Raw genomic sequence first — 24,791 nt, 5'->3', positions numbered from 1 at the left:
TGCAGATGCCACTTGGTCTGGCCCTGCCGGGGTTTTCCTGGACGCGGAGGGTCCTGGTTGCTGTCGGCCGTCAGCCTGCTAGTGACAGAGGTTGTTTTTGGGGTTTCTTTTTTTGTGCAGCAGCTTGAAATCAACAGGAAGAAGAAGAGGAAGTTGGTTTTCTTCCCTCTGAACGCTGCGCTGATCACTGACCAGACTGAGGCGGCTCGTGAGCAGCGGCATTAATCCGCTCCATCACAGCTCGATTTTCCATCACTGAAAGCACAAGCACCCAGACTCAGTATAGGCTGCATTTAAATCGGCGTTCTCACTGAGATCCGGATCTGCTTCACAAGTCAGACCTGAGACGTGACCGGACGGACGGCGTCACACACGCTAAACAGATTCGCGTTCCTCCTCTGCAGAAGGTCAGTGGGACGAGACATTCGGGGTCTTAGATTTTCTGTAATTTGTTCATTCATTCCAGGTGACGGGCAGAAAATTACCCACTAATCATTTAAAAATGAAAAACTCACTGGCACCGGCTTCTGGCGAACACGTAGCCTGGTTTTCTCTGACAGTAAAGTCCGAGTCTTTGGGTTTTTGACTGTTGCTCAGATAAAACGGGACCTCAGAATATGTCCACCTGGGCATTTTATTCACTCAACAATCGATAAGTAAAGAAACGAACTGTCAGATGTATTGATGATGAAGATTATTGCTGGTTGCAGCCTGACACTTCCCCTCTGATGGAAAACACAACCGTACCTGAGGATTTCTGTCTGTTCGTGACTCTACACACAAAAAAAACATTTGATAAAACACAACTTTACAACGAATGAGCAACAAATATAAAAAACAGTTCAGGTCTTCAAGCTAGAAGTTGACCTCTGGACCTGGACCTGGACCTGGAGGCCCCAGCAGAGTCAGGACCGACCGAGGTCTTCATGTCGTACACAGCGATGAGGACAATATTTATCTCCTGTGATGAAACACAAAGTACAATGATGAACTGCACCAGCTTGTATTAAGACTAAAGAAGAACTTTACTTAAGTAAAAGTACTAATACCACAATGTAAAAGTACTGGAGTACAAGTAAAAGTCCTCATTAAGAACAGAAATATGCTGAAAAGTATCACAGTAAAAGTACTTCCTGTAGGTCCAGTATCGCAGTAAAAGTACTTCATGTAGTCACAATATCACAGTAAAAGCACTTCATGTAGTCACAATATCACAGTAAAAGTACTTCCTGTAGTTCCAGTATCGCAGTAAGAGTACTTCCTGTAGTTCCAGTATCGCAGTAAGAGTACTTAATGTAGTCAAATTATCACAGTAAAAGTTCTTCATGTAGTCAGTTTCACAGTAAAAGTACTTCCTGTGGTCCCAGTATCACAGTAAAAATACTTCCTGTAGTTCCAGTATCACAGTAAAAGTACTTCCTGTAGTTCCAGTATCGCAGTAAGAGTACTTAATGTAGTCACAATATCACAGTAAAAGTACTTCCTGTGGTCCCAGTATCACTGTAAAAATACTTCCTGTAGTTCCAGTATCGCAGTAAGAGTACTTAATGTAGTCACAATATCACAGTAAAAGTACTTCATGTAGTCCCAGTATCACAGTAAAAATACTTTGTGTAGTCACAATATCACAGTAAAAGTACTTAATGTAGTCCCAGTATCGCAGTAAGAGTACTTAATGTAGTCACAATATCACAGTAAAAGTACTTCATGTAGTCCCAGTATCACAGTAAAAATACTTTGTGTAGTCACAATATCACAGTAAAAGTACTTCCTGTAGTTCCAGTATCACAGTAAAAGTACTACCTGTAGTTCCAGTATCGCAGTAAGAGTACTTAATGTAGTCACAATATCACAGTAAAAGTACTTCATGTAGTCCCAGTATCACAGTAAAAATACTTTGTGTAGTCACAATATCCAGGTAAAAGTACTTCCTGTAGTTCCAGTATCACAGTAAAAGTACTTCCTGTAGTTCCAGTATCACAGTAAAAGTACTTCATGTAATGCCATTATCATTATAAAAGTACTTCCTGTAGTTCCATTGTCACAGTAAAAGTACTTCACTGTGCAGGGACCTGTCTCCTGTGACTGGTCTCTGATTCTCAGATCATTGATCCTGAGTCATGGAGGCTTCGGCAGCGTTTTACCGGTGGAGCTGCTTTTAGCTACGTCAGAGACAGGGAGAGAGTCACCAGGTGTTTATAAGACCGGACAGTTCAGGTCAGGTACTGGATCAGGTCTGCAGGTCTTCCAGAGTCTTAAAAAGCATCGACTTACAAAGGTCTTGAATATTGGCTCCGGCCTGTTGTAGGAGTAATGTTCCTCATCAAATACACACAATCTCAAACTGGCTGTAAATCTCCAGGACTGTCCAGACCTCTGACCACATGTAAAACTCTCACGTGGATCTGAAATACATGAACTGTTTTTTTTATTTCTTCGATCTTTCCATCCATTCTCTGCTGCTTGTCCAGGTCCAGGTCGTGTATTATTATTATACATAATGAGGAATTATTGTTGCGTACGACTGGAAAGTACAACGTTTGATGAGTATTCTATGGGCTTGACATTGAATCAGGTATCAATCTGTGTTCTGTGTCGTATTGTAACTTGGTGAACCTGCAGAAACCCTGAGCTCAAAGTGCCGTGTAGTAATTCTGTATCATGTCAGATGCTTAATGAATGTGTTCGTGAGCAGAGGCTTGGCGGTTGAGTGCGAGAGAGAAAACGGTTGATTTTAAATTCACGGATCTTCCACATGACTCTTTTAGCTAAACACAAACTTCTTACCAGCCAGCAACAGCAAACATCTTGAACATGTTCCTGGTCGACAAAGAATTCAAATTCATTTTTATCTGAAAGGATCTTCTGTCTACTGTTGTTTTATATATCAACTGTAGGACAGGTTATTTCCATATTCTCTAGATGGAGTAACTGTAACAGAGCTAGAGGCCCAACAAAGTAATTTCATTCATCTTATTCCTTTTTAAGCTATAAGTCTCAGCAGGCCGTCACACTAACCACCCCGTCACAGTTTTGCTGATCAGACGTTATCGATGTTTCTGTGAAACATTTTCAAATGTGACATCATCTAGAAACCAGACTACATGATCACATACGTGTTTCCAAAATACTGAAAAGTTTCCCTTCGGTTCAGCTTTCTGAGCTGATCTGTATTTTTAGCTCCAACATCTGCATCATCCTTAACGTTCTGGAGGATGAAACTGAAAGCAAGGATGTTCTTTAAAAACACACAAACTCAGCGTTGAGAAATATCTGTAAAAACCTGCTGAGTATTTCCAGTTTCTTAGAAAGAAAACCAAGAAACACATTGGACTTGGTGACTGACAATGTGACTTTAATGTGTTTCTGTTCTGCTAAACTAATGAAAGGCTTTCAGGATTAGCGAGGGATGAATGTGAATGTGGGGTGAGATTAGACTCGGCGGGAAGCTGAACTGACGTTTCTATTCGCATTTTTTCACGCTGCAGCGCCACTGTTGCCATCACCCGCAACAACTGCTTCTGCAAGTGTGAATTTATTTTAGTCTCTGCACTCCCAGCATGCACCTCTCCCATCAGACTGCATGTCTCTGAGTCACCGGGACGAGGTCTGGCCTCCTGAGCGCTGGTTCTGCCCCCTCTGCACCGCGGCTTCTGGAGGATTGTGTGTTCGTGTTGAAGGTGTTGGGTCCTGTCGCGTCACAGCCGTTATCACGCTCAGTTTCAGACGCACCCACCGTGACTGACAGAGGAGGAAGGAGATGAGGGGTTTTCCTATGACGCTCCTAAAATAGACGAGTTACAATAAGTGTGAGACAGAAACCAGGGATGATTACAAAATACATCAAGTAACCAAAATAAACCCGCACTCAGCGTGAACATCACAAGTGGGGGTGGTGGGGGTTGGGGCAGTCTTCACTGCGCTCCTCAGATATTTAACTAGTAACTCTTCGAATGACAGGGTCCAGGTAGAAATCACAGGAGAACGCGGCCGAGAATCTCCAGGTTTTTAAGTTTTCTTCAGAGTTCTTCAAAGTTTTTATGTGGCTCAAACAAACCGGATCTAACATGTTGATCGCTGAACTTTAGAGGAGTTGGTTTCCCTGTGAACTGAGCCAGGCTTTGCTGTTTCCAGTCTTGTGTTGCGTGTGTTGGGGTCTAAAGTTGGGGTTTGGGATTTTACAGATTGTAAACTTCTGTACTGGCTGGAGCTACTGGTTCTTGGCTGGACTGCAGCAGCGGGACCAGCTCTATAAACGCGAATGTCTGTCGCTGGCCGAGTGATAAAGTTTCACCGTTGGTCAGCCGGCTGAGTTCTGGAGTCTCCCATTGGCTGTTGCTCTTTCAAAATGAATTTTTGCAAACAGTTTCTATGACGTCATCGGGGGTGTTTACAGACAGTGTTGCCAACTTGGCGCCTTTGTTGCTAGATTTACCGACTATTCAGACCCTTTAGCGACTTTTCTTCACAAAAGCACCAAGCCACAAATTTACCGGCTTCCCGGACAAACCTTAGCCACTTTCCGTAGAAGAGCGTCGCCGGTGTTGACCCGCGAGCGCGAGGTCGGTCTTTCCCTCACCAGACACTCGTCTCTACGCGTCTCATTCAACTGACTCGGCCGACACAGACGTGAACGAGCTTCTAACTTTCTCTCTGACTGATCATTTTACAGGTAAATACACCTGAAATCTCAGCTCAGTCGTTGTCATGTGTCTGGTGACTCTGTCAGACGACGTCACGGATTTAAAACCAGGATTTTAGCAGCAGAGCAGCAGCTTGGAAATGGCTCTGAAGTGACTGCTGGTTAACATGTCGTCTCAATGGGCCACGTTTCAGTCACTGTTTCATCCTTGTTCCGTCGTCTGACAACAGAAACAGACAAACATGTAAATGACAACAGCTTTATTGAGAATTCAGATGGATTAAATTACTGTATATGTGAACACAGAGAGCACGAGAGAAGCGAACAGGTAAAGGGCTGAAACCAGCTGACACCAGGAAGAAGGCAAATACAGTAGCTGTTTACAGCGGTCTCACCACCAAGTCCTCAATTTCACACATTGACCATATGTGGTCCAGCCATAAACCAGGTTTTGACCTATGACCTATGTAAGTTACTCAGAGTTTTTCAGGCTCCTGTGGTACAAACACCTGTCCAGGACTGGATCATGGACTGAGTCGGACCTGGATGCCCTCAGAGTTTAGGCTAACGTTAGCAGCCTTTGTTTCTTCGTTATCCTCCGAGCTTTTACTCATGAAAACGTGTGAGAGACTGTTTGAAAACACAAATAACCAGCATAACTCTAACTTCTGTGTTATTGCCTCCTCCAAGGAGGTTGTTTCCCTCCGTGTCTGCTTGGTGGGTTGTTTGTTTATTTGTCAGCAGGACTATATAAATGGACCAGGGATCCGGTTAAAGGGCAGATGCAGGAATTTTTCATCACGCTCCTTAACATTTCGAGGTGGGGCATTTTGCGACTTAAGAACTAGCTTGTGCGGCGTGACCCGTTTTACTTTAGTGGTGTTTTAAAGTCGTCTCGGTAAACACTGCTGTTAGAGAGAGTTTGAACTCAGGAATAGCTGCTGCTGTTCAGTGATATGTTTGTTCTCGTACTGTGCTGTAACACTAGTTATAGATAACTGGTGCTACTCTGTAATATAAGACCAATGCTGTTCCTTAATCTCCCTTCTTCTACATGCATTCCTCTTTAGAAATGATTATTTCCTTATTAGAAAGTGGTGCCCAGCATTTTACAGTTGCAGCTGGTCATGGGGGAGCTACTTGGACGTGTTTAGTTTGCATGTTGGGGGAGTTAATATATTCAAATCTTTCTATCACATTTTTAAATCTCTGTATGTAAAATCTTGAATCTGAAATCTCGTGGACTAGAAGTATAATGTGGCAGAAAAAAGTACAAGTACCTCACACTGTACTTCATTACAGTTCTTAAATGTATTCAGTCGTTTTCAACCGTCAGTCAAACTTCAGGAAAGTTGCAGTTTGATACTCGAACTTTGTGAATCTACTGATGGAGATGCTTCCAGTAAACTGACCTGGGTTCAGGGAAAAATGTTGGTGCCCCAGTTGCAGCGATCAGCCTGAGCTCTCAAACTGATCCAGAGTCTGTCTCCCTCTGTTGCCTTAGAACAGTTTCTCTTCAGACGCCGAGCTGCAGCAAGTGGGTGCAGCAACAGCATCTGTTCCGCTCTGTGGTCGGATGGGGGGGGGGTGCTGCATCTTCGCCTCCCCTACCCCCTCTGCACAGTCACTTCCTCTGAGAGAGAGGGAGGGAGGCAGAGAGAGGTAAAGAGACAGAGAGACTTAGACACAGGAAGAGTGGAAGAGAGAGAGAGAGAGGGAGAGAAAAAAGGAAGCCATTTTGGTTCCACAGTGACATGTCTGCCCACACTTTGCTTTCTTCTTTCTGGCTTCTTCTCGTTCAGAGACTCTCGAGTTAGAGAGTGGTGAGTAGACTGGAGGAAGGAAAACTTTCTGAAGACAGTTGGCAGTTACTTTATTTCCTGTGAGTCTTTAAAAGAAGTTCGGTTTTACACTTTGCAGGAAGGAGTGGTGAGGAACGAGGCCCGTCTGTCGGTCGGACGGTGGACGAGCAGCAGCACCCGGAAAATAAAATCTGTAAAAGACCCACCGAGGCCGTGAGGGTGAAAAATTAAAAATCATCACCATTTGATCGTCAGATGGTGGTCTCCTCTCGTTAGAGCAAAAACAGTCTTGGGTTTGACGTCAACTGGACGGACGTCGTGTCTTTAAGAGGCGAGGAGACGTGAGGAGGAAAGAGTATGAGCTCGGACCGAATGCCGTCCAGGTCGGAGGTGATGGGTTGGAGCCCGCAGCAGCTGGCGGACTACTTGAGGAAGGTGAGACCTCCGTCCGTCCACACCCTTTCCTTCTTTCAGGCCTCAGAGATCATTTAACTGAGACTTGCGACCTCCTGCGGTCAGATAATCCCTCAAATTAACGTTAAACCTAAACAAGTGGTGTACACAACTTTAACATATCATCACCACCTTTCCGTTGAGCTGGTGAATGTGTTATAAAACGGTTACTTGTTTTCAGGGTGGGGCCAGAGTGGTGGCGATAAGTAGTTGGCTTAGTAGTGTCACTGATGGATTACTTAATGGACCAACCGGGTACAGACCCAGAGCCCCTGGAGCAGAACCTCTGTGTGAAGTGACTGTTAACATTTCTTATTTGTGAAGTCAATCCAACGACCACAAAGAGACAGTTCCACTGTGATGGAATAAGACGACTTTAGCTGAGGTTTTCTGTCTGTTCATGAATCACACAGAAGAAAATAATTTGATAAACACAACTGTCCAACAAAGGAGGAACAGTTGAGTTCCTAAAGCTAGATTCTGACGAAGAGTCCCTCTAGAAGACCGGGGCTACGAAATGGAGGATGGAGGATCTGTCATTGTTCAAATTTGTGACGAATAGGTGTTCGCTATCGCTACATAGCCAACGTTAGCATTAGCAGCTGTTTACTCTCCAGTCTAGAAAAACACTGCGAGTTCAGCATCAAACTTCATTCCTTTACACACAAAGAGCTGTATCCAGCAGTGGAAAGCAACGCCAGCGTTCACTCGAGTTTTGCTTCCATTTCTATCTCTTCTTCTCTTCTACTGAAGTTAGCATGCTAACCAGCTAGCCCCGGCGCATCCCATAACAACACTTTGCTATAGTGACTCACCGTAACGTCTGGTCTGTCCTCGGTCCAGCACGAGAGGACGAAGCAGTAGCTTTGCTCAGAGGACGTAGTCTGACCTCTGGTCTTGTAAACGCAACTAAGGCTAAAGCTCTTGGTGAGGAAACAGCTGTTAATGCTAATGTTAGCTATGTAGCAATAGTAAAAATTAACATATAGACATGACGCTTGACTGTACAGTCACTTTCCCTTCCTCAACACTCAAACACACTCAATTCTGAAATGAGAAACACGTCTTTATCTCCAGTTTCTGTGCCAGTTGCCCCACATGCTGGTTAAAAGTCAGGCTGCTGTCTATTCAAATTCGCATGTATTTATGATATTGGACAGTTTTAATTTCAGTACCGTTGAGTGTCTGGACAGCAGGGAGATGTGAGCTGGATTTATGGCTTCCTGAGAGTAAAACACATAAAACACACTCTCTGTTGAACCTTAAAGGCAGATCGATGCGTACAAAACCACAACACTGAGCAAACCTCAACACCACTTTAACCGCACCAGTCTGACTAACGCCGTGTTTTCCTGTCTCTGTTTCCACAGATGAATCTGTCGGGCTGTGATAAAGCTGTGATGAAGAACTGCATCAGCGGCTCCAGGTTTGTGGTGAGTTCACAAAGAAACGCAACGTGAAACATTGAGGAACCTGTTTAACATTCGGTCAGTTACTGCACCACCGAGACAATGATGGAGAGATGGAGGTGGAGAAGGAAAAGAGCAGATAACGAGATGGTAGAGAAGGCCAGAAAAATGTAGGGAAGGTAAAGTGGGGGTGGAGAAAAGGAGAGAGGGATCTAGGCAAGGAAAGGAGGAGATACAGAGATGTAGAGAAGGACAGAAGAAGGAAGGGAACTAGGGGAGGAGAAGAGGAAGGAAAAAAGAGGTGGAGGAGAGGGAGGGGAGCGGGGCTGGCAGGGTGGGGGTCGTCTGTCTCATTAAGAGTCTGAAACGTCCTAACGTGATGATCTAAACACACTGCACCGTCCACCATGACGTCTTCACCCTTTTTCTTTCTGCAGAATCTGAGCGATAACGACCTGCAGAAATTCCCCAAAATCCACGCTCCGTGAGTACTGACTAACCTCTGATTCACTTCACCGAGAAAGGCTCCACTTTCACTGTAACACCACCCACAGCTGGGGTTTGATCCAGTTTGAGCTGAGGCAGACGAGGTGGAAGGAGCAAACGTTCATAGGGTTGAGGTTCCACAGCATTTGATCAGATCTCAGTCCCTTAAAGAGTCTCATGAAGTTTAACTTCCATCATTTGTCAGTGAGTAAAGCTATAAATAAAGATTCAGTTCAGACGTAAATGACTAGATGATCAATTACCGAAGCCTAATGCTGCCGACCGGAACATGAGCTGAGCAGCAGGAGATCTGAAATATTGATTATTGATTGATATTGATTGTTGGGACACAGCGAAATAACAGCTGGAACAAACTGACTTTTACACCTGATTCTTCACAAACTCCTGGATCCAGAACTCTGGGCTCAACGAGCTCCAGCTATCGGTCTGATCCATCAACGGGTGAAGTGGGACTCTCCTGTAGTTAACGAGCTGCGATCAGCTGATCCACTCTGTTCCCTGGCGACGGATGTTACAGTTTGAGTCCAGTCAGCGGATTGGGTGGAGCACCTTAAAGGTGGAGCGAGCGATTCTGGAGAAAGACTGTTGATATTAGAACTCAACAGCAAAACCAACACAACCCTCCCTCCAGCGCTCGCTCTGAAGCTCCGCCCCCCACCTTCATGGGCGCGGATTGCCATGGCAACGACACAGCGGCAGAATCCGGAGCGTCATGTACGGCGTGGAAGTTGACCCTCTTTCTCACAGCTGAAGCAAAACAAACTTTATAATATAAAATGTCAAACAGCATCAGAGACACAACGGAGTAACAACTAGTTGTTTAGGTCGTTTTTACAAAACTACAGTGACGGTGAAGAGAGGACCGTAGGTTAGTAGCTAAGCTAACAGGGAAGGTAACGTTACCTGGCAGAGCAGATAGAATCACGCTTCAATCCAAACAGTCCCACGGTGCTCGTGAACTTCTGCGTTTAGGTCTACGTGGCTGAAAAACCCTTCGCACGTTGTACGGACAAATGTCATGATACAGAGCAAACGACGAGACAGCGAGTAATGTGACTGACGTTAGCTTGGTTATGGGTTAGCGAGCTGTGGCTACAGTTGCTGCAGTGAAGCTAAACATGCACAACGCACAATGCTCCTGCTCCTATAGCTGACACCACACCAAACACATCTCCTGGTAAACTAGAGAGTGGCCTGATGTCCGGGGACCAGTAATTTAACGTTAGCGGACAGACTGATGCGACACACGGGCGGGCTAGCGGGCCTTCAAAACATCCATAACATTGTAAAGTTTTCACCGGGCCCGTCAGTCTCTCTGCCGGCCCTCTCCGCGTGCCTGTGATTCGGGGAGCGCGCCGGTCCCAGCAGATAAATCCAGGGCGGAATTTCTTTCCCAGCCCGAGTGTGAAGTCTCCACCGGTGGAAAACCTCAACCTGTTAACGCGGCTCTTTGCTCTTGCCTGATCAGAGCACTTCCTTTTTCAGATGTAGTTCTTCTGACCATCTCCGCTTTGGCTGTTTCTCTGCCATCATGTTGTGGAGCACACGCCGTTGTCACGCCGCCGCCGGTATATGTTCCTCCTACGCACTCGCCCTAATGTCGCCGCTGGTCTCTGGTCTACAGTCCCAGTCGGTCCCATTCGGAGCTCCACACGGTCTGGCGGTAAAGGGTTGACTGCTCCTGCTCCTTCCCCTGGTCATCTGTCAGACTCCCACTGCCCCCTTTCCCTCATCTCCCCTCTTCTTCTGTCCCTTGTCCTGTGCACGAGCATGAGCGCCCCCTGTTGTTTTTTTCAGACAGCTATGGACCATGAGGAGATATTTGCTGAATTTAACAGTTGACTGGCTGTAAGGATCTGGTCCTTGTCAAAGTGGTTCAGGTCTTTGCACCTGCACGTTTCTTCCACATCCAACACGGTGACCACGAGAGCCGACCGTTCGCCATCTGAGCTCGTCATGTGCTGTTGTTATGAGGTAATCGGTGTGATCCTCTTCATCTGGGACTGGTCATAATCCTTCACCAGCGTGACAGGTGACGCACGGATCAAGAACTTAAAGTGCGGAAGTTCTGTCTGTTGTAAATTTATCCGAAAGGCAAAAAGGTTTATTCATCCGTTCACAGGCGAAACCAAAGGTCTAAGCAGCTTCATCACCTGTAAAACAGGAAAAAAACGATGCACACGATGAGCCGTTCATATCGGCGAAACGGAACTCACTAAAAACAGGAGCTCCACCAGAGGAAGAGACATAAAAACATTCACTGATCGATTTTTCCTCACGTTAACTTGGTATCGTATTGATCTTAGTGTGATGTGAATTAACCTTGATGTGTGTCTCTGTGTGTCCCCTCAGGATGGTCTCTAAGATCAGCAATGAAATCAGCAAGAAGGAGGAGAGGAGAGGCCTGTTTGGTAGAAAGTAGGTTCACGTTTCAGACAAAGCATCACATCAGCGCAGTAGACGACCGATCGGTTCCCGATCACGCTGGTTTCAGACCCAGCAGCTGACACGTTCATGGACCTGATGGGATTTACGGTTTTCCTCAAAGTGCTCTCTTTCTGTTTGTTTCCTCACAGAACGACGCCCAAATATCACGAACCAGGTAGGAACTCTTTCATATTGGTAGTAAAGAACAGAAAAGTTCCTCAGGCGCTGTCAGGACGAGCACGGAGAGGAGATGCAATAAAAGCGTCAGTTAAGACGCCGACCGCTTTCGAGCCGGCTGGGTCTTCGTCAGGTCGGAGACAGTGAAACCAGTTCGTTCACGCCTGCTACACGACACGAAGAACAGCGTAATGGAAGCGCCGACGCAATGAGGGAGAAAAGAGAAGGAAATCGTGAACTCATTGCAGATCATGACCCTCAGAATAACCTAGTCCCAGCAGATGGTGATAATTATGGGAGCTGATTATGAGAAGGACTGTGTCATTATATTCATACTCTACCGTATTGTTTTAAACTCTGTAGTATACTGCTGCACTATGCTACTTGTTATACTTTATTACTGCACTTCACCTGATGTTTTATATTCTATACTAAAGTCCTGCGCTGATACAAACAAACACTAACTACCGCTACCATGACTTAATCCTAGTAATGTGCTGTTCTGGCGCTAGCTGTTCTAACAGAGGGTGTCTCTCATTACTCTTACACGTACTGCTCCTCGCTACAGCTCGCCTTCGCCAGTACTGCGGTATTAGTGCACAACACTGCTCGTGGGTTCTGTACGGTTGTTGCTTGTCATGTCATTTTTACAGTTTCTATTCTTCTACTTCTGTTGTTTTTTCTTCTATTGCTGCAACAATGAATTTCCGCTCTGACGCCTAATGAAGACGAACCTCATTATCTTAGCTCAAGTGATGGTGGAGATATAAAGATGTAAAGCTATGAGTGTGTCGGGACGCTGCTCAGTGCTGCTCTCTTTTCTGCAGACACCACTGCTGACGCTCACGGCTGGGGCGAAGACGAGTTTGTGAGTCTGATGTTAATCTGTTGAATTTTTCTCTCTCTGTCTCCTTTGCTTGAATTGTAACCAGCCAGACTCCGGTTCGCTTCCGTCTCGGTCGTTACTGTTACAGCTGATAAGCGTTGGTTCCTCTGGACAGTGATGTCACTGATCGCAGACGCCAACCACAGACGACCAGTGAGCAGCCGTTCGGTTAGAGATGCACCAACGTGTTCTCGCTGGCCACAGCGTGTTGGCGGCGGTTTTCTGGGAGGTTACTTCGGGGTTATCGGGTTGGTTGTTCAGGTGCAGAGTTGGGATCTGTGAAGAGCTGCTGTTTTTCCTAGTTCCTACAGCATTTCCACTTTTCCTTTCAACGATATCTTAAACGCTGCTGAACACGGAGACTCAGGACTCTCCTGGATGATAACGCCTCTGTAGGTTTGTTCTCTGGCCACTAGTTTGAATTATTTCTGAGAAATTGCGTTTTGTCGGTCATTGCGGTTGACCGGTCTAAATGCTACAGTACCCGTGAGCCTCAGGGGCTGTTGCCTGCGCGCAGCGGCCCGTCAGAGGTTCGATTTTCCGAACTCTTCGTTGTTACAGTTTTTAAAAAAGTCGTTGCTCCGCATCTTCTGACTTCTGACAAAACTGATCCTGAATTTAAAAGTGAACTGACTTAAGATGCAGGTTGTGCTTTCGGTTTTCTCCCCAGGTCATCTTTAACTCCTGCTGACGTGGGTGTTTCTTGCTGAAATGCACCTGGGGAGTTGTAGTTAACATCTACCTCAAAGTTTTTACATACCCAAGCTTGTACCTTTGACTTTTTTATCAAAGAACCACATATTTTCTGACACGGTTGTTCGTTATTTTGTTCTGCTGACTGAAGCAGGAGAGTTTCATGTTGACATAACCGTGAGTCGTGACATTGTCTTTGGGAAAAATGGACGGGACTTTTACTGCAGGAACCGGGAGCGTCTGGAATAACTGCCAGGCTCCGCAGCTCTGTTTCAGGTGGCTACTGTGGTTTCAAAGGTCGTTGGGTAGAGTTAATTTTCTGCACCTGATCCCAACTTGGTTTTTGGCCTTTGACAGAAAAACGTACAGTATATTTGCTTTAGTCAAAGTTTATTCATTTGATTTTTGACAGTTTTAGTCGACAAAAACGCAAAACATGCACGACAGGGAAGGAGACTAAAGTTTCACTGATGAAAACTAAACCCAACTGTTTTCAGCGTTTGTTGACTAAAACTAACAAAACAAGACTAAAATGACTAAAACTAAAACACAACTAAATGAAAATCCGGAGCCAAAATCAACACCTGCTGAAATGATCCTGTTTAGTTCAGTCTGTCCTTCATTTCTCTCCATCTGTTCCCTCCCCGTCTCCTTCGCGCCATCAGGATGAAGACTTTGACGATGACTACGAGAGTCCGAACAGCTGTGACGAGGACGGCAGCGGGGGGGACTACGAGTCCCCAAATGATGACCTGGAAGGGGCCAACGATTACGAGCCTCCTCCCTCCGAACCTCCAGAGGACCTAGCTCACAAGCTGTGCCCCACCCTGCCCATCGGAGATGGCGATTACATAGGTAGCCCCGTTTCGAAAGTTAGATGTCAAGAGAAAATGAAGAAATATAGAGATACATAGAGGTTTTTATGTGTTTTACTGTAACTGTAGCATAACACTTTTTTTGTCATCAAATCCCTGTGAGGAAAACCATTATATTCATGCGGAGTTCATGAAATGATCCCTGACTAGTTTCCTTCAAACGGACTGATTTTAATATTTGCTGAAGTGTCGGGGCGTCTGTCAGAAGCTAAGCAGTCAGCTACTGAGGCGTCATTTAAAGGGAAGTTCTGGTTTGGCTTAACCTGGTGTATTTCTCCTAAATGTGCCCATGGTGACTCGGCAGGTCGTGAGATCTTTGCGCTCTCCACCTCCGTCGTGGAAACGAGGACTCACGCACAGCAACCTGCAGTATATCAGAGCGAGCTGCTTTTCAAAAATACGCCAGATTTTTACATGAATCAACTCTGGTCTCCGACTCTGACCAAAGTAAACACTGAAAGAAGTCGTCTGATCGGAGCTGTAAAGGCCACATTAATGGCAAATACACCAGGCTGACGTAAACCGGAACGATCCTCTAAGTCTTCTGATGGTTACTATCACACATCGGTCAGATCTGACGGAGCCACGTCCGGTGAACTGTTAACACGCCAACGACTGGAAAACACCGTAACACGGCCTGTGTGTGTGTGTGTGTGTGTGTAGATAACAGGGATAACCATGTGTTGTTCAGAGGCCACCCCCCTGCTGTGTGTCCTCGCCCCCCGGTCCCCTCCACCCTGTCTGCTCCATCTCCCCGGATGGTGAGTCTGTCCCAAACTTCAATCGGTTCAGCTCAGTTAGTGATGACGAAACGTGATGTTAGCAGCGTGCAGTTTCAGATTCGAGTTGCTGTGTGTTTGCAGCCAGGAGAGTCGACCTCTAGAAGAGACCCCTCCCCGCACTGTGGCGGACCAGCATCAAGAAAATGTGAGTAACCTGCCGCTCTGACAGTCAAACCCCAACTAAGACCGTCCATAAGCTCCGTTCAGACAGGATGAACCTCACAGAGGGAGGCGGGAATGGGATCTTGGATGCTGCTGGGTAATTTAACTCATGGTTCAGGACGACATTTCAGCCCTGGAGCAACGACCGGATCTGGTCTGTAACAGTCTTAGACATTCAGCAGGACGAAGACAAAGAGAAAGACTAAAGCCGGGGGGGGGGCAAGATACTGAGGGAGGGGAATTAGAGTCAGACATCGTCCTCCTTCTCCGAGTCCTGACTGAGTCAGATCTGAACTCACATGATTCAGTGTGACATCCACTTCCTCTGATGTCCCTACAGAATAAAACTCCAGAAATCCACTTAGAAACCAGAGGAAAAAGAGGCTGCAGAACTTCATTCAGAATCTTCCTGTTTTTAGGTTTCCTTCAGTATCGCAGTGACCCAGTGACAGTTGTCTGTACGTCCACGGCTACGCTGAGAACAGGAGCTGGTCACAGCTGGTTCAGCAGCTTTCAATGAGCAACTAATGATTATCTTCATTATAGATTATTCTGCTAATTAATTTTTTGATTAATTGAGTAACCACTTAGTTTATGAAATGTAAAAAAAAAGAAAGAAAAACACCCATCCCAACTTCCCAGAGACCAAAGTGACATTAGTTGGGCTGAGAGCCCGAAACCAAATTAAATTTCATCCTCTGTCATATAAGATGAAAACCGGTCAGAGGGGCAGAAATCCAGTCTGAATGGAGCTTCAGTTATAATTTTCTTACTATAACTTTCTACCTTCACCCACCTCAGTTTTGAGACTTTTTAGGTGAGATATCGTATAGTTTTCAAATATGTAGCTGATTTATCTAAATCGCTGAGTGGATGATTGATCATTGATTTTGGTTTATCTGTTGTGGCTCGAACTTGAGCTGGATTTTAACCCCGGACCTTAGAGCAAGTCAGTGTGTTTAGGTCATGTGACTCTGAGAGAGTTCCTTGTTGGTCTCTCTGGTCGTCCTTCATGTAAAGCTGTTGATTTGTTGATTTGTTGTGTTCAGTTCCTCCGGAGCCACCGCAGATCTTTCGTGGCAACAAACCGGGCAGAGATTCTGGACCCAACTCATCCCCCATCAGAGGTAGGACTAAAAACCAGGGCCGATCACTATCACCAGTTATTTTGTTGATTTCCTTCGATTGGTTTGACTTCATTCCATGAAAAACAGCCTGCAGAGATAAATATTTTACTTTTTTCATCAGATGTTTGAAAAAAGCTTTTGGACCTAACAGGTTTGGTGCATTTAGGGAGCCCCTGAAATCTCAGAGTGCTGTTTTAATTTTGATGTAAAGGATTAGCGCCCCCAATGGCTCATCGCCTACCTCTGCAAGAAAAGAGAAATAGGTGGAAAACAGATAGAATATGCCTTTTTCAATTCAATTTCTTTTCTTACCATCGTCTTTATTTTATTTAGTCATTAATTTTTTACAGACTTCATGACCTTTTTTTTTTTTTCATGATTTTCCTGGCAACAGCAGCAGCTTCTCTAAAAAACACACAACAATAATGTAACAAACAAACAAATTAAATCCTATGTGATGGTTTAACAATCTGAACTGATAATCAGTCAATTTACCTAAAAACTGATTTTGTTTTCTCTACTTCACAGGACCTCACCGCAACACAGTGGATAGGGTGAGTTTTTCTTTTTAATAAACTTTATTTAACCATGGTAGAAACAGTAAGTTAACTTCACACCGAACTCATCAGATCATGCAGAGCTGTTCTCCATGTGAGTGCACTGAAAATAATCTGAACTGAAGGATGTTTTTTTAGTCAACTTTAAGGAATTACATATAAAGTGATTATATGAGTAGCATAGAAAACTAAAAAAGAAAAAGGGACCAAGACCAGAACCCTGAGGAACTCCACTGCCATAAACGCATGGACCCTGAATACGTCCTCATAGCACTTTAACTTTTTGGTCTTGTATGGTTTTGTGTTAATCTTATTTCTGTTTCTTACAGCCGGGCACACAATCTTGGAAGTAAGTGCACACATGCTTACATAAAGAATGTACCACTTACATCAAGTTAAATGAATCATTTTTAAATTGGTTAATCTATCCATCAGAGTCCAGGTCGTGTTAATTGATTAATTATAATAATTACTGCTAGTTTTGAAGAAATTTTTCAATTCACTTACTTAGTACTTGGTAGATAATTTTAGGTCTTATTGTCCCTACTGGTTTTCTGTCGTTTTTTAAGTGATTATTAAAAAGTTTACTGTTATTCCATGTGATCTTAATTTGGTGAACAGCACAGGAAACCCAGCCACTCGTAAATCTGCAGTAACCCCTTTTAACCTGCTTTTAAGAGATACCGACTGAGAAACTTGAAAAAATCCAAAGCTCTCCTTTAATTGTCAGTGTGTGTGTGGTTTTTGTGTGTTTCTGTGTTCAGGCCTCAGCCGGACATCCAGGATCCTCCCACCTGGTCCAAACCTCCCATTTTTCCTCCATCCTCCACCTCCGTCAGCAGGAGCAACTCCTCAGCCAGGCCTCCTCCCAACAGGTCAGCAGTCCCAAGTCATCGGTCAAACCATCTCAAATTAAGTTATTCAGTTCAGTCTTTGAATTCATACGCGTCACATTTGTGTTCAGCGTTTTCATCTAATTTATCTTGGTTTTCCCCCCCCCATTCTTCATGATAACACAGTTGATTAAACAGCTTATTTAAGTTATTTGATAATAATCCGATTTTTGTATGTGGTTTGGTTTAACAGATTTGATGCAAGGAGAGAGGTAAGTTGCATTTTTGTGCATGAGTGTTTTTCATTTGTATAGTTTTTAAAGTAAAAGTATTAATAAACAAACATACAAAAAAAACCCAGTAAAATTTACAAGAAATAAATACATAAAATTGAGGGAAAAGAAGACTGGAGACTGGAGATACACATGGACACATCAAAATGTGTCGTATTACAATTGTTTAGGTAATCACCTTCACGTTTCCAATTTTTAAAATTTTTATTTATTTTAAGTTGCTATTCTTAGTTTTACTACGATGGTGAATTTGGCCAGAATGAACTGTGATCCTTTTCTTCTCCTCTCTCTCATCAGCAACAACATGATGAAGGTGAGATGTCTTTACCTGTTTTGTTTTTTTTGTTTCATTTCATTTCTCGTCTCTTATCCATATGACGGCAAACATAAGAATGTCCCAAAATATCGGAAGGCCTTTCTCAACTTGTGCTCTGCTGAAACGCCATCAGTCACAGCCCGACTACTGTTCAGTCCAAATGATCTGAAGTGTTTCTGCTCTGCCTGTTTTACCAGGACATGTTAAGAGCTGCCTTGTGTGCATGTGACGTCAGGATCGGTGTCATATATAGTATTTGTATTGAGAAAGGCTTGGAGTGATTCTTCAAATTCTGCTTCTCTCCTCCAGCTCCTAAACACCACACCTTCCCCCTCCAGAGTAAATGTCTGCCCCCCCGCCCTGGGCTCCCTGGGCCCCCCTCACGCCACGGAGAGAGGTAGGAAAAAGTAATAGGAAAATAATAATTTACATGCATGTCGCATCTCGTCAGTACTGGAATACCTCAGGGTTCAATTGTAGGCCCATTTTAGTATTAAAAAAAAAAAACGGTACCCTGGGAACTTTTCTGTGTAAACAAACACTGTTTTGTTCGCAGCGTGCGTCTGGTGATATTCTATATTTTTTCTCCTCTCAGTAAATACTATGAAAATCTCAAACTAACACTGAATGGATCCTATGAACAAGCACTGTATGTGTATCAAAACCCTGATACATCTCTCTTTTCCATTAGAGCCTAGAGCAAATCTAGTTTAACCGTGATACTATACGTTTGCGAAGTGTTTTTATAGATTTACATCTTCAGTAGGAACCAGTGGGCTCGGAGCTGAGAGACGGACTAACACACTGTTGGTTTTGGTCTTTTCATTAGATTTGTTGACAGTAAAGAAAATATACAACAATGCAAGTTATATCCTCCAGCCCCTGAACAAACATGTTGATTGAACTTCCTGCCTCAAAAGTGTTTTCATTTTTAAACTTGTATTTTTTACACCAGGTGGTAGTTTTCCTCTACTTTTGTACAGTCACACTGTTTAAGGCAGTGGCCCTTCTGCCCTTTGCAGTCAGGACGGATGGATAACACACATCCCTGCCTCATGGCACTAGAACACAATATACTGTATAATCAGCCAGGGCTCAAAAAAACATCACAGCACCACTAGTGGCCATAACCTCCGCACAGCAGATTTACTGTATGTTGAATGTTTCCGTCATGTAGGATGAATAATGCGTTTCTTTTGTTTGTTTTTGAGCAGTCTGCCTCCCAGCGTCCCCTCTGGAGGCTCTCTGCCCAACAAACTGCACTCTGGTAAGGAGCCCACAACGTAGACACAAACACAAACACAAACAGTCCAAAGGTAACGACATCCACCTACCAGCATCTTCAAAGCTCGCCGATGAACACGTGACCGTAGCTTCGTATTTACTGTACAGACACGAGAGTGGCGACAATCTGAAACTCTGAATCTCGGCAGGGAGGAGAAGGATCTTATTTTAACTAGGTCTTTTTTCTGTTATCAACCGTGTGGGTTTACAGTTACACTACAAACCTCATTTTAACTGTGTAAAATAATGATTTTCTTAAGTCCTGCGTCAGCTCTGTGAAAACACCAGAGGGCGCTCTGTCATCTACAGAGCGGTTTCCTCCAGCAGCAGGAATATTACATTGACTGCGAGTGTGTGCTTGTATTACTGATGTTGTAGGGACATCAATCCTGTTACACAGCCACATTGTGGGGACTCAACGTCTTTTTGGGGACAAAAAGCAGGTCCCCACAATGTAAAGAGGACTTAGTTTAAGGTTAAGGCCAGGGTGAGTCTCTAAGAATTGAATGTAGGTCAATGCGATGACCTCTGAAGTGATGGAAACATGACTGATGACTGTGTGTGTGTGTGTGTGTGTGTGTGTGTGTGTGTGTGTGTGTGCGAAGGTCGAGCTCGGAAGCAGCTTCGGTGGATCAGACAGGCAGTCGTTTCGCCCTCCAACCACAACATCACACAAACAGGTAACAAACACACACACACACGTTTGTCTTTCCCTACACGTGGGGACCGTTACTGACGCGGTGCGTTAGCGAGACCCTAACCCTAACGCAGACCTGACTCCAAACGTACCCTGGAAACCATGTCTGAGCCTTCAAATGGTCCTGAATGTCGCCGCAGTGCAGAAGTGTCCTCACTACTGTGGTTTCAAACTGAGACTGGTCCTCACAAAGACAGCAATACACTGCTCAGGCTCATCAGAGTTAGAAGTGTCAGGTCAGAAATCCTCTCCACTGCACCAAACTTTATTAACCAGAGATTAACAGGTGGAATATGTGTGAGTTCCCTGTTTCTATGAAGAATGAGGTTGAAAGCCTTGTTTTTAAAAATGGAAACTGTTTACATTTCACAGCGTGATGGCACGTGTCCACCATGGCACTTCCTTTTTTTGTTCTTTAAAGATTTTTTTTTGCAGACCCGCATCTAACGATTATTTTACTAATGGATCTATCTGCCGGTTACGCTCTCAATTGATCGATGGATTGTTTAGTCGGTGAAATGTGATTAAAAATGCCATTTGAAATGTCTCTGAGGCCATGGTGATGTCTTCAGTCTGCTCTGTCTGACTAAAGCCTGGCGCTAAGATGATCCCTTTACTCTCACATGTGAAAGACAAAAACTGCCGGAGCTGAAACCAGAGGACGACTGGTGTTCAGGGGTCAAAAGTTACTGGAACAATTCGTGATTGTTAAAACAGTTGCCGATGAGTGGACTCATTGTTGCAGCTCCCGTGGCTGGTCGATAGAAACCTGAATCAGCTTCAGGCAACCGATGAGGACAGACAGCTGAAAACTTTTCGCCTGAATAAAGCCGAGAGGTGTACTGGAGAAAAGTTGGGCCCCTCGTTTTAGTTTTGTCGGACCTGAATCGACGCTCGCACTGCTCTGCAACCGGCTGTGTGTTCCTTCCTTATAAACTCCTGGGCTTTCTGAAACACCAAATCCATCGTACGTGCTTTTCCTCTTAATGTCTTTACATTTCTCATCACTTTTGAATCATTTCATGGCTCCTGACTATATCTCTGAATGACTGCGTCCTCATCAGCCTGCAATTAGTCTCGGGTCCTCGGGTGGGTGTCGAGCTGGAAGACCAAAGGTCGCCTCAGCCTGATGAAGTCAGAGTGGAAAATCAGTATTTTCTTTTAAGTCGCTTCTGAAAACGTATTTTTTTAATCGCAAGCATTGTTTATGTCCATACTGAGTTTGGGACAGTTGGTCTGCATGTGTGGATTTAAACGCGTGCGCTGGTTGGTTTATGTCTGAAATTCATGTGTAAAGTGAACAATAATAAAAGATAAAAGAAAATAATAATACTAATAAAACAGATGAGATATGTTGGAAATAAAACTGTGCTGGGATTAATAAAAAGTTTTTCTTAGAAAGAATCATTAAAAGACGTCACTGATTCTGCAGCCTCAAATTATTATTATTATTATTAGTTCAGGTTTTGAACTAAAGCTTTTTGAACCAAGTTTTGTATTTCTGTGGTCTAAGCAGCAGGTGGTGCTGTTGTCTTTTTCGTAGTAGGATTCAAGTATAATATTTCTGTATGTGTGTGTGTGTGTGTGTGTTATAGGAGATGGACCCTTGCTGGTACGTGGGTAAAGTGACCAGAGGTCAGGCAGAAGGATGTCTGAAACGGGTCCACAAGGTAACAGAAACAAAGCTGTGAATTAAGTGAAAGAACTGTACAGTTGATGTATTTCTTTAAATGTAAAACTTTAAATTACTTTCATGCAATAAATCTGAAAATATCTTATTTTTGCTCACTGTTTTGAGCAAGACAATTTGCCATTTTTAACATACTGTACAGAGGTGAAAGAAGTACTCAGGTTCTTTACTTAAGTTAAAGTAAAAATACCGCAATGTAAAAATTCTCCGTTACACGTAAAAGTCCTACATTTAAAGTTTAACTCTAGTAAAAAAGGCATTTTGAGTAAAATGTACTGCGATCATTATGCAGAATGGTCCCTTTCTAAATGTCAAATCATTATACTGCATACTGTGTATTATATAAGTGGATTATTAGTGACCGTACATTAAGGCAGATGAAAATACTTCATGATCGTAATTACTATAGTTTGGCTGCAGATTTGACGGCCGTCAGACTTTGGAAACCTCTGATCTAAGCCCAGTTTTCTTTAAGACAGGTAGCTTAGTAACTGTAAACGTTCAATAAATGTAGTGCAATAAAATGCAAAATCTTCCTCTGAAATGTAGAAGAGCTCAAGGAAAGTGGCGTAAAATTCAGGAGTAGTTACGTGAGTTTTTCTGTGAGGTCCAACCCTCACGTCTGTCTCTGTCTCTCCGTTGAGGACGGGGCGTACCTGGTGAGGGACAGCACCCGGCAGCTGGCCAATCAGCCCTTTACCCTGATGGTCTTCTACCAGGACAAAGTCTTCAACATCCAGATCAGACAGCAGAACCAGCAGTTCCTGCTGGGCACTGGACTCAAAGTGCAGGAGGTAAAACTGAAGCCCATTTCCAAGACGTGGTCTTTGGTAAGAGTGAAGTTCTCTGCTGAGAGCTGAACCTGCTCTGCGATAACGGTACTGACTTTGTATCTGTAGAGAGAAGTTGGGGGTTTTCTCAATTCGCGTCCATCGAGCATCCGCTCAACCTCTGCACACAAAGAGTTTCCAAAAGCAAAACCAACGAGCTAAAGTGTAAGGAACGGATCTGACTCTGTTTTTATCTGCTCTAATGTGAGCTGCTGATGTTAGCAGGCCCAGCTAAGTAGTATCTGCCTACAGTCGTGTGACCTCCAAGGCCAAGGAGTTCGCATATCGTGGGCCCGGTCCACGACCGACCCATCCACTGTGTGGAGGTCGGCGCTGGAGTTTAGGCTAACGTTAGCGACAGTCACCAAACACAGTGGCCGGTCCTCGCGCTCAGAGTTTCTCTTGTGAAAGTGAAACACACCGTTAGAAAAGAAGAGCAAGTATTTCAGCAAAGCAGCAAAACGGGGTTAGAGAGAAGTCTGACCTGACATTTTCCTCATCACCCTTAACCTGTAACACTTGGACTAACTGGCTTCACAGTGCAGCACTAGAACAGGACCACCTCTTTATTTCTAAGTCTTCTACATGGGTCTTCAACCGGTGAGGATGATGACTTTCCCCCGGGAGCTATTAGCTTTAGCCTCATTCTGCTAGCAGGATATCAGGTATGCGGCCGTCAAGTGCAGACTTACGACCTCTGGACAGGGTTCTCATTTTAAAACGAGTCAAAGTTTTCAACCACCTCATGAAGCCGGTGTCAGACACGGGACGCACCCGGGTGGAGTCTACGGCTTTGTATCACTGAACAGTCTCAGCGGCGCGTGACTGGCACTGAAAGCAAAACGTCTGGATCGCCCCCTGGTGGCTGGCTGACGCATAAGTCATACACCCCGCCCGCTCCACGTTAGCAGACGGGACAGGAGCCAGACTAGAAAAGCAGAGTACACGTCAAACAACTTTCTCCCAAAGATGGTTTCTGTCATTTTAGGTAGTTGTTGTCAAGCCTGTGTGCGTTCAACTGAGCATTTTCCTGATTAGTTTGGTTTGAATTAGTTATTGGAGGCTATAAAAAGGGGGCGTGACATTACAACTCACAGCCGTGTGTGTGTTCATGGTTGAGTCGGGCGGGTCCTCGATGCTGTGGTTCGGCCCGCCGGTCACTAGCGGGCAGACTCAGGCTCCAATAACGTCACCAGCAAAAGATGGCAGCGCCCGCATCCGGGAGAGTCTGGCTTCATTTTTGTACGGCGAGCAGAGGGGAAAGGCGTCGTCCATCTTTAGATGCAGTCATCGCTCTGTCCTCAACTGAGTTTAGTGTTATGCTGCTTTGATCTAAAAACCCGATCCGGACCGAATCACGAAAAGACGTGTAGGAAATATCAGGCATCAGGATTAACGGGTGCTTTTGACGATTTGGTCCGATTACAGCTTTAACGTCTCTGGTTCGGACACAGTCAGAGTTTTCTTTAGCAGCATCTAGTGGACGTTAGAGAAAGTGCAGCTGAACAAGCTTCAGCTCTGACTGTAACATTTGACTGGTGACTGGTCAGAAATAATTAGGAAATAATCCTGTAATCAGTTGTACTAACTGGTGTGTGTGTGTGTGTGTGTGTCTGTGCGTGCGCAGTGTTTCCCGTCAGTTAGTGAAATCATCGGCCATTACTCCCAGTCTCCTCTGCTCCTCATTGACGCCAAGAACCGGTGCTCCGGCCAGCAGAACCAGTGTCTCCTCTCTGACCCAGCTGGATACTACATGACTGGAAAGAACTGGTCCTGACCGGATCAAACCGCATCAGACCAACCATCGAACTAAACCGGGGGGAAACCCAACAGGCAGAGTTAAGATGGATGTCCACCTCAAACATTATCAGCGAATAAGGCAAACCTTATTCCAGCGGCAGCGAGAAGGGTTTTTTTGTGATGGTGAAGGAAAAATGTCAGATTTTTGCAAGTCTCTTCATTTGCTTGCTTTAGATCATTTGCATTTACAAACACAAACAGCCTCTAGTTTTGTGATGGCTCTCTGCGCTCGGGACAATAAACCTCTCGGAGTTTTGAGACCACCACCCAGAAATGTTTTAGAGCTTTTAAATTATATTTTCTTTATGATGCTCCTTTCAGTACATCGTGTTGGACAAATGCTGAGTATATTCCTCATTCAAACTATGTATGTCCACGGCCGAAAGCGTCCCGTCTCGGTCTTCAGCCGAGCTAAATAAAACTCACTTTTCATGATTGTACTCGAACGGCATTTTGTTTGTCGAATAACGCAGACGAACCCACACAGGCCTCCGGTGTTCGTACTCTGCGCATTCAGTCTGGGACGCTTTTGACTCCATCTGTCCTCGT

General features: G+C 44.6%; 1 protein-coding gene across 10 annotated transcripts; it reads left to right on the top strand.

The window, feature by feature from the left end:
- Nucleotides 1-16: 16 nt before the first annotated feature.
- lcp2a (lymphocyte cytosolic protein 2a) lies at nt 17-24,677 on the top strand. Of its 10 annotated transcripts, none has more exons than XM_040150373.1 (22): nt 17-407; nt 6,700-6,879; nt 8,268-8,330; nt 8,744-8,790; nt 11,166-11,231; nt 11,390-11,415; nt 12,245-12,285; nt 13,662-13,851; nt 14,535-14,632; nt 14,735-14,798; nt 15,865-15,942; nt 16,471-16,496; nt 16,829-16,848; nt 17,264-17,374; nt 17,586-17,604; nt 17,923-17,938; nt 18,251-18,338; nt 19,156-19,208; nt 19,826-19,905; nt 21,518-21,592; nt 22,257-22,406; nt 24,070-24,677. In XM_040150373.1, exons 2-22 carry the CDS (start codon nt 6,802-6,804, stop codon nt 24,217-24,219), a joined length of 1,539 nt encoding a protein of 512 aa, XP_040006307.1. In that variant the 5' UTR covers nt 17-407; nt 6,700-6,801; the 3' UTR covers nt 24,220-24,677. The 10 variants fall into 10 exon arrangements, with proteins under 10 accessions (XP_040006307.1, XP_040006305.1, XP_040006310.1 ...); XM_040150371.1 differs by having other exon boundaries at nt 6,563-6,879; XM_040150376.1 differs by lacking the exon at nt 17-407 and adding an exon at nt 685-978.
- The last annotated feature ends 114 nt before the right edge of the window (nt 24,678-24,791 follow it).

The sequence above is a fragment of the Xiphias gladius genome, chromosome 17 (assembly GCF_016859285.1).
Source record: "Xiphias gladius isolate SHS-SW01 ecotype Sanya breed wild chromosome 17, ASM1685928v1, whole genome shotgun sequence".
NCBI classification, from domain to species: domain Eukaryota; kingdom Metazoa; phylum Chordata; class Actinopteri; order Istiophoriformes; family Xiphiidae; genus Xiphias; species Xiphias gladius.
This window is presented reverse-complemented; position numbering and strand designations above follow the sequence as displayed.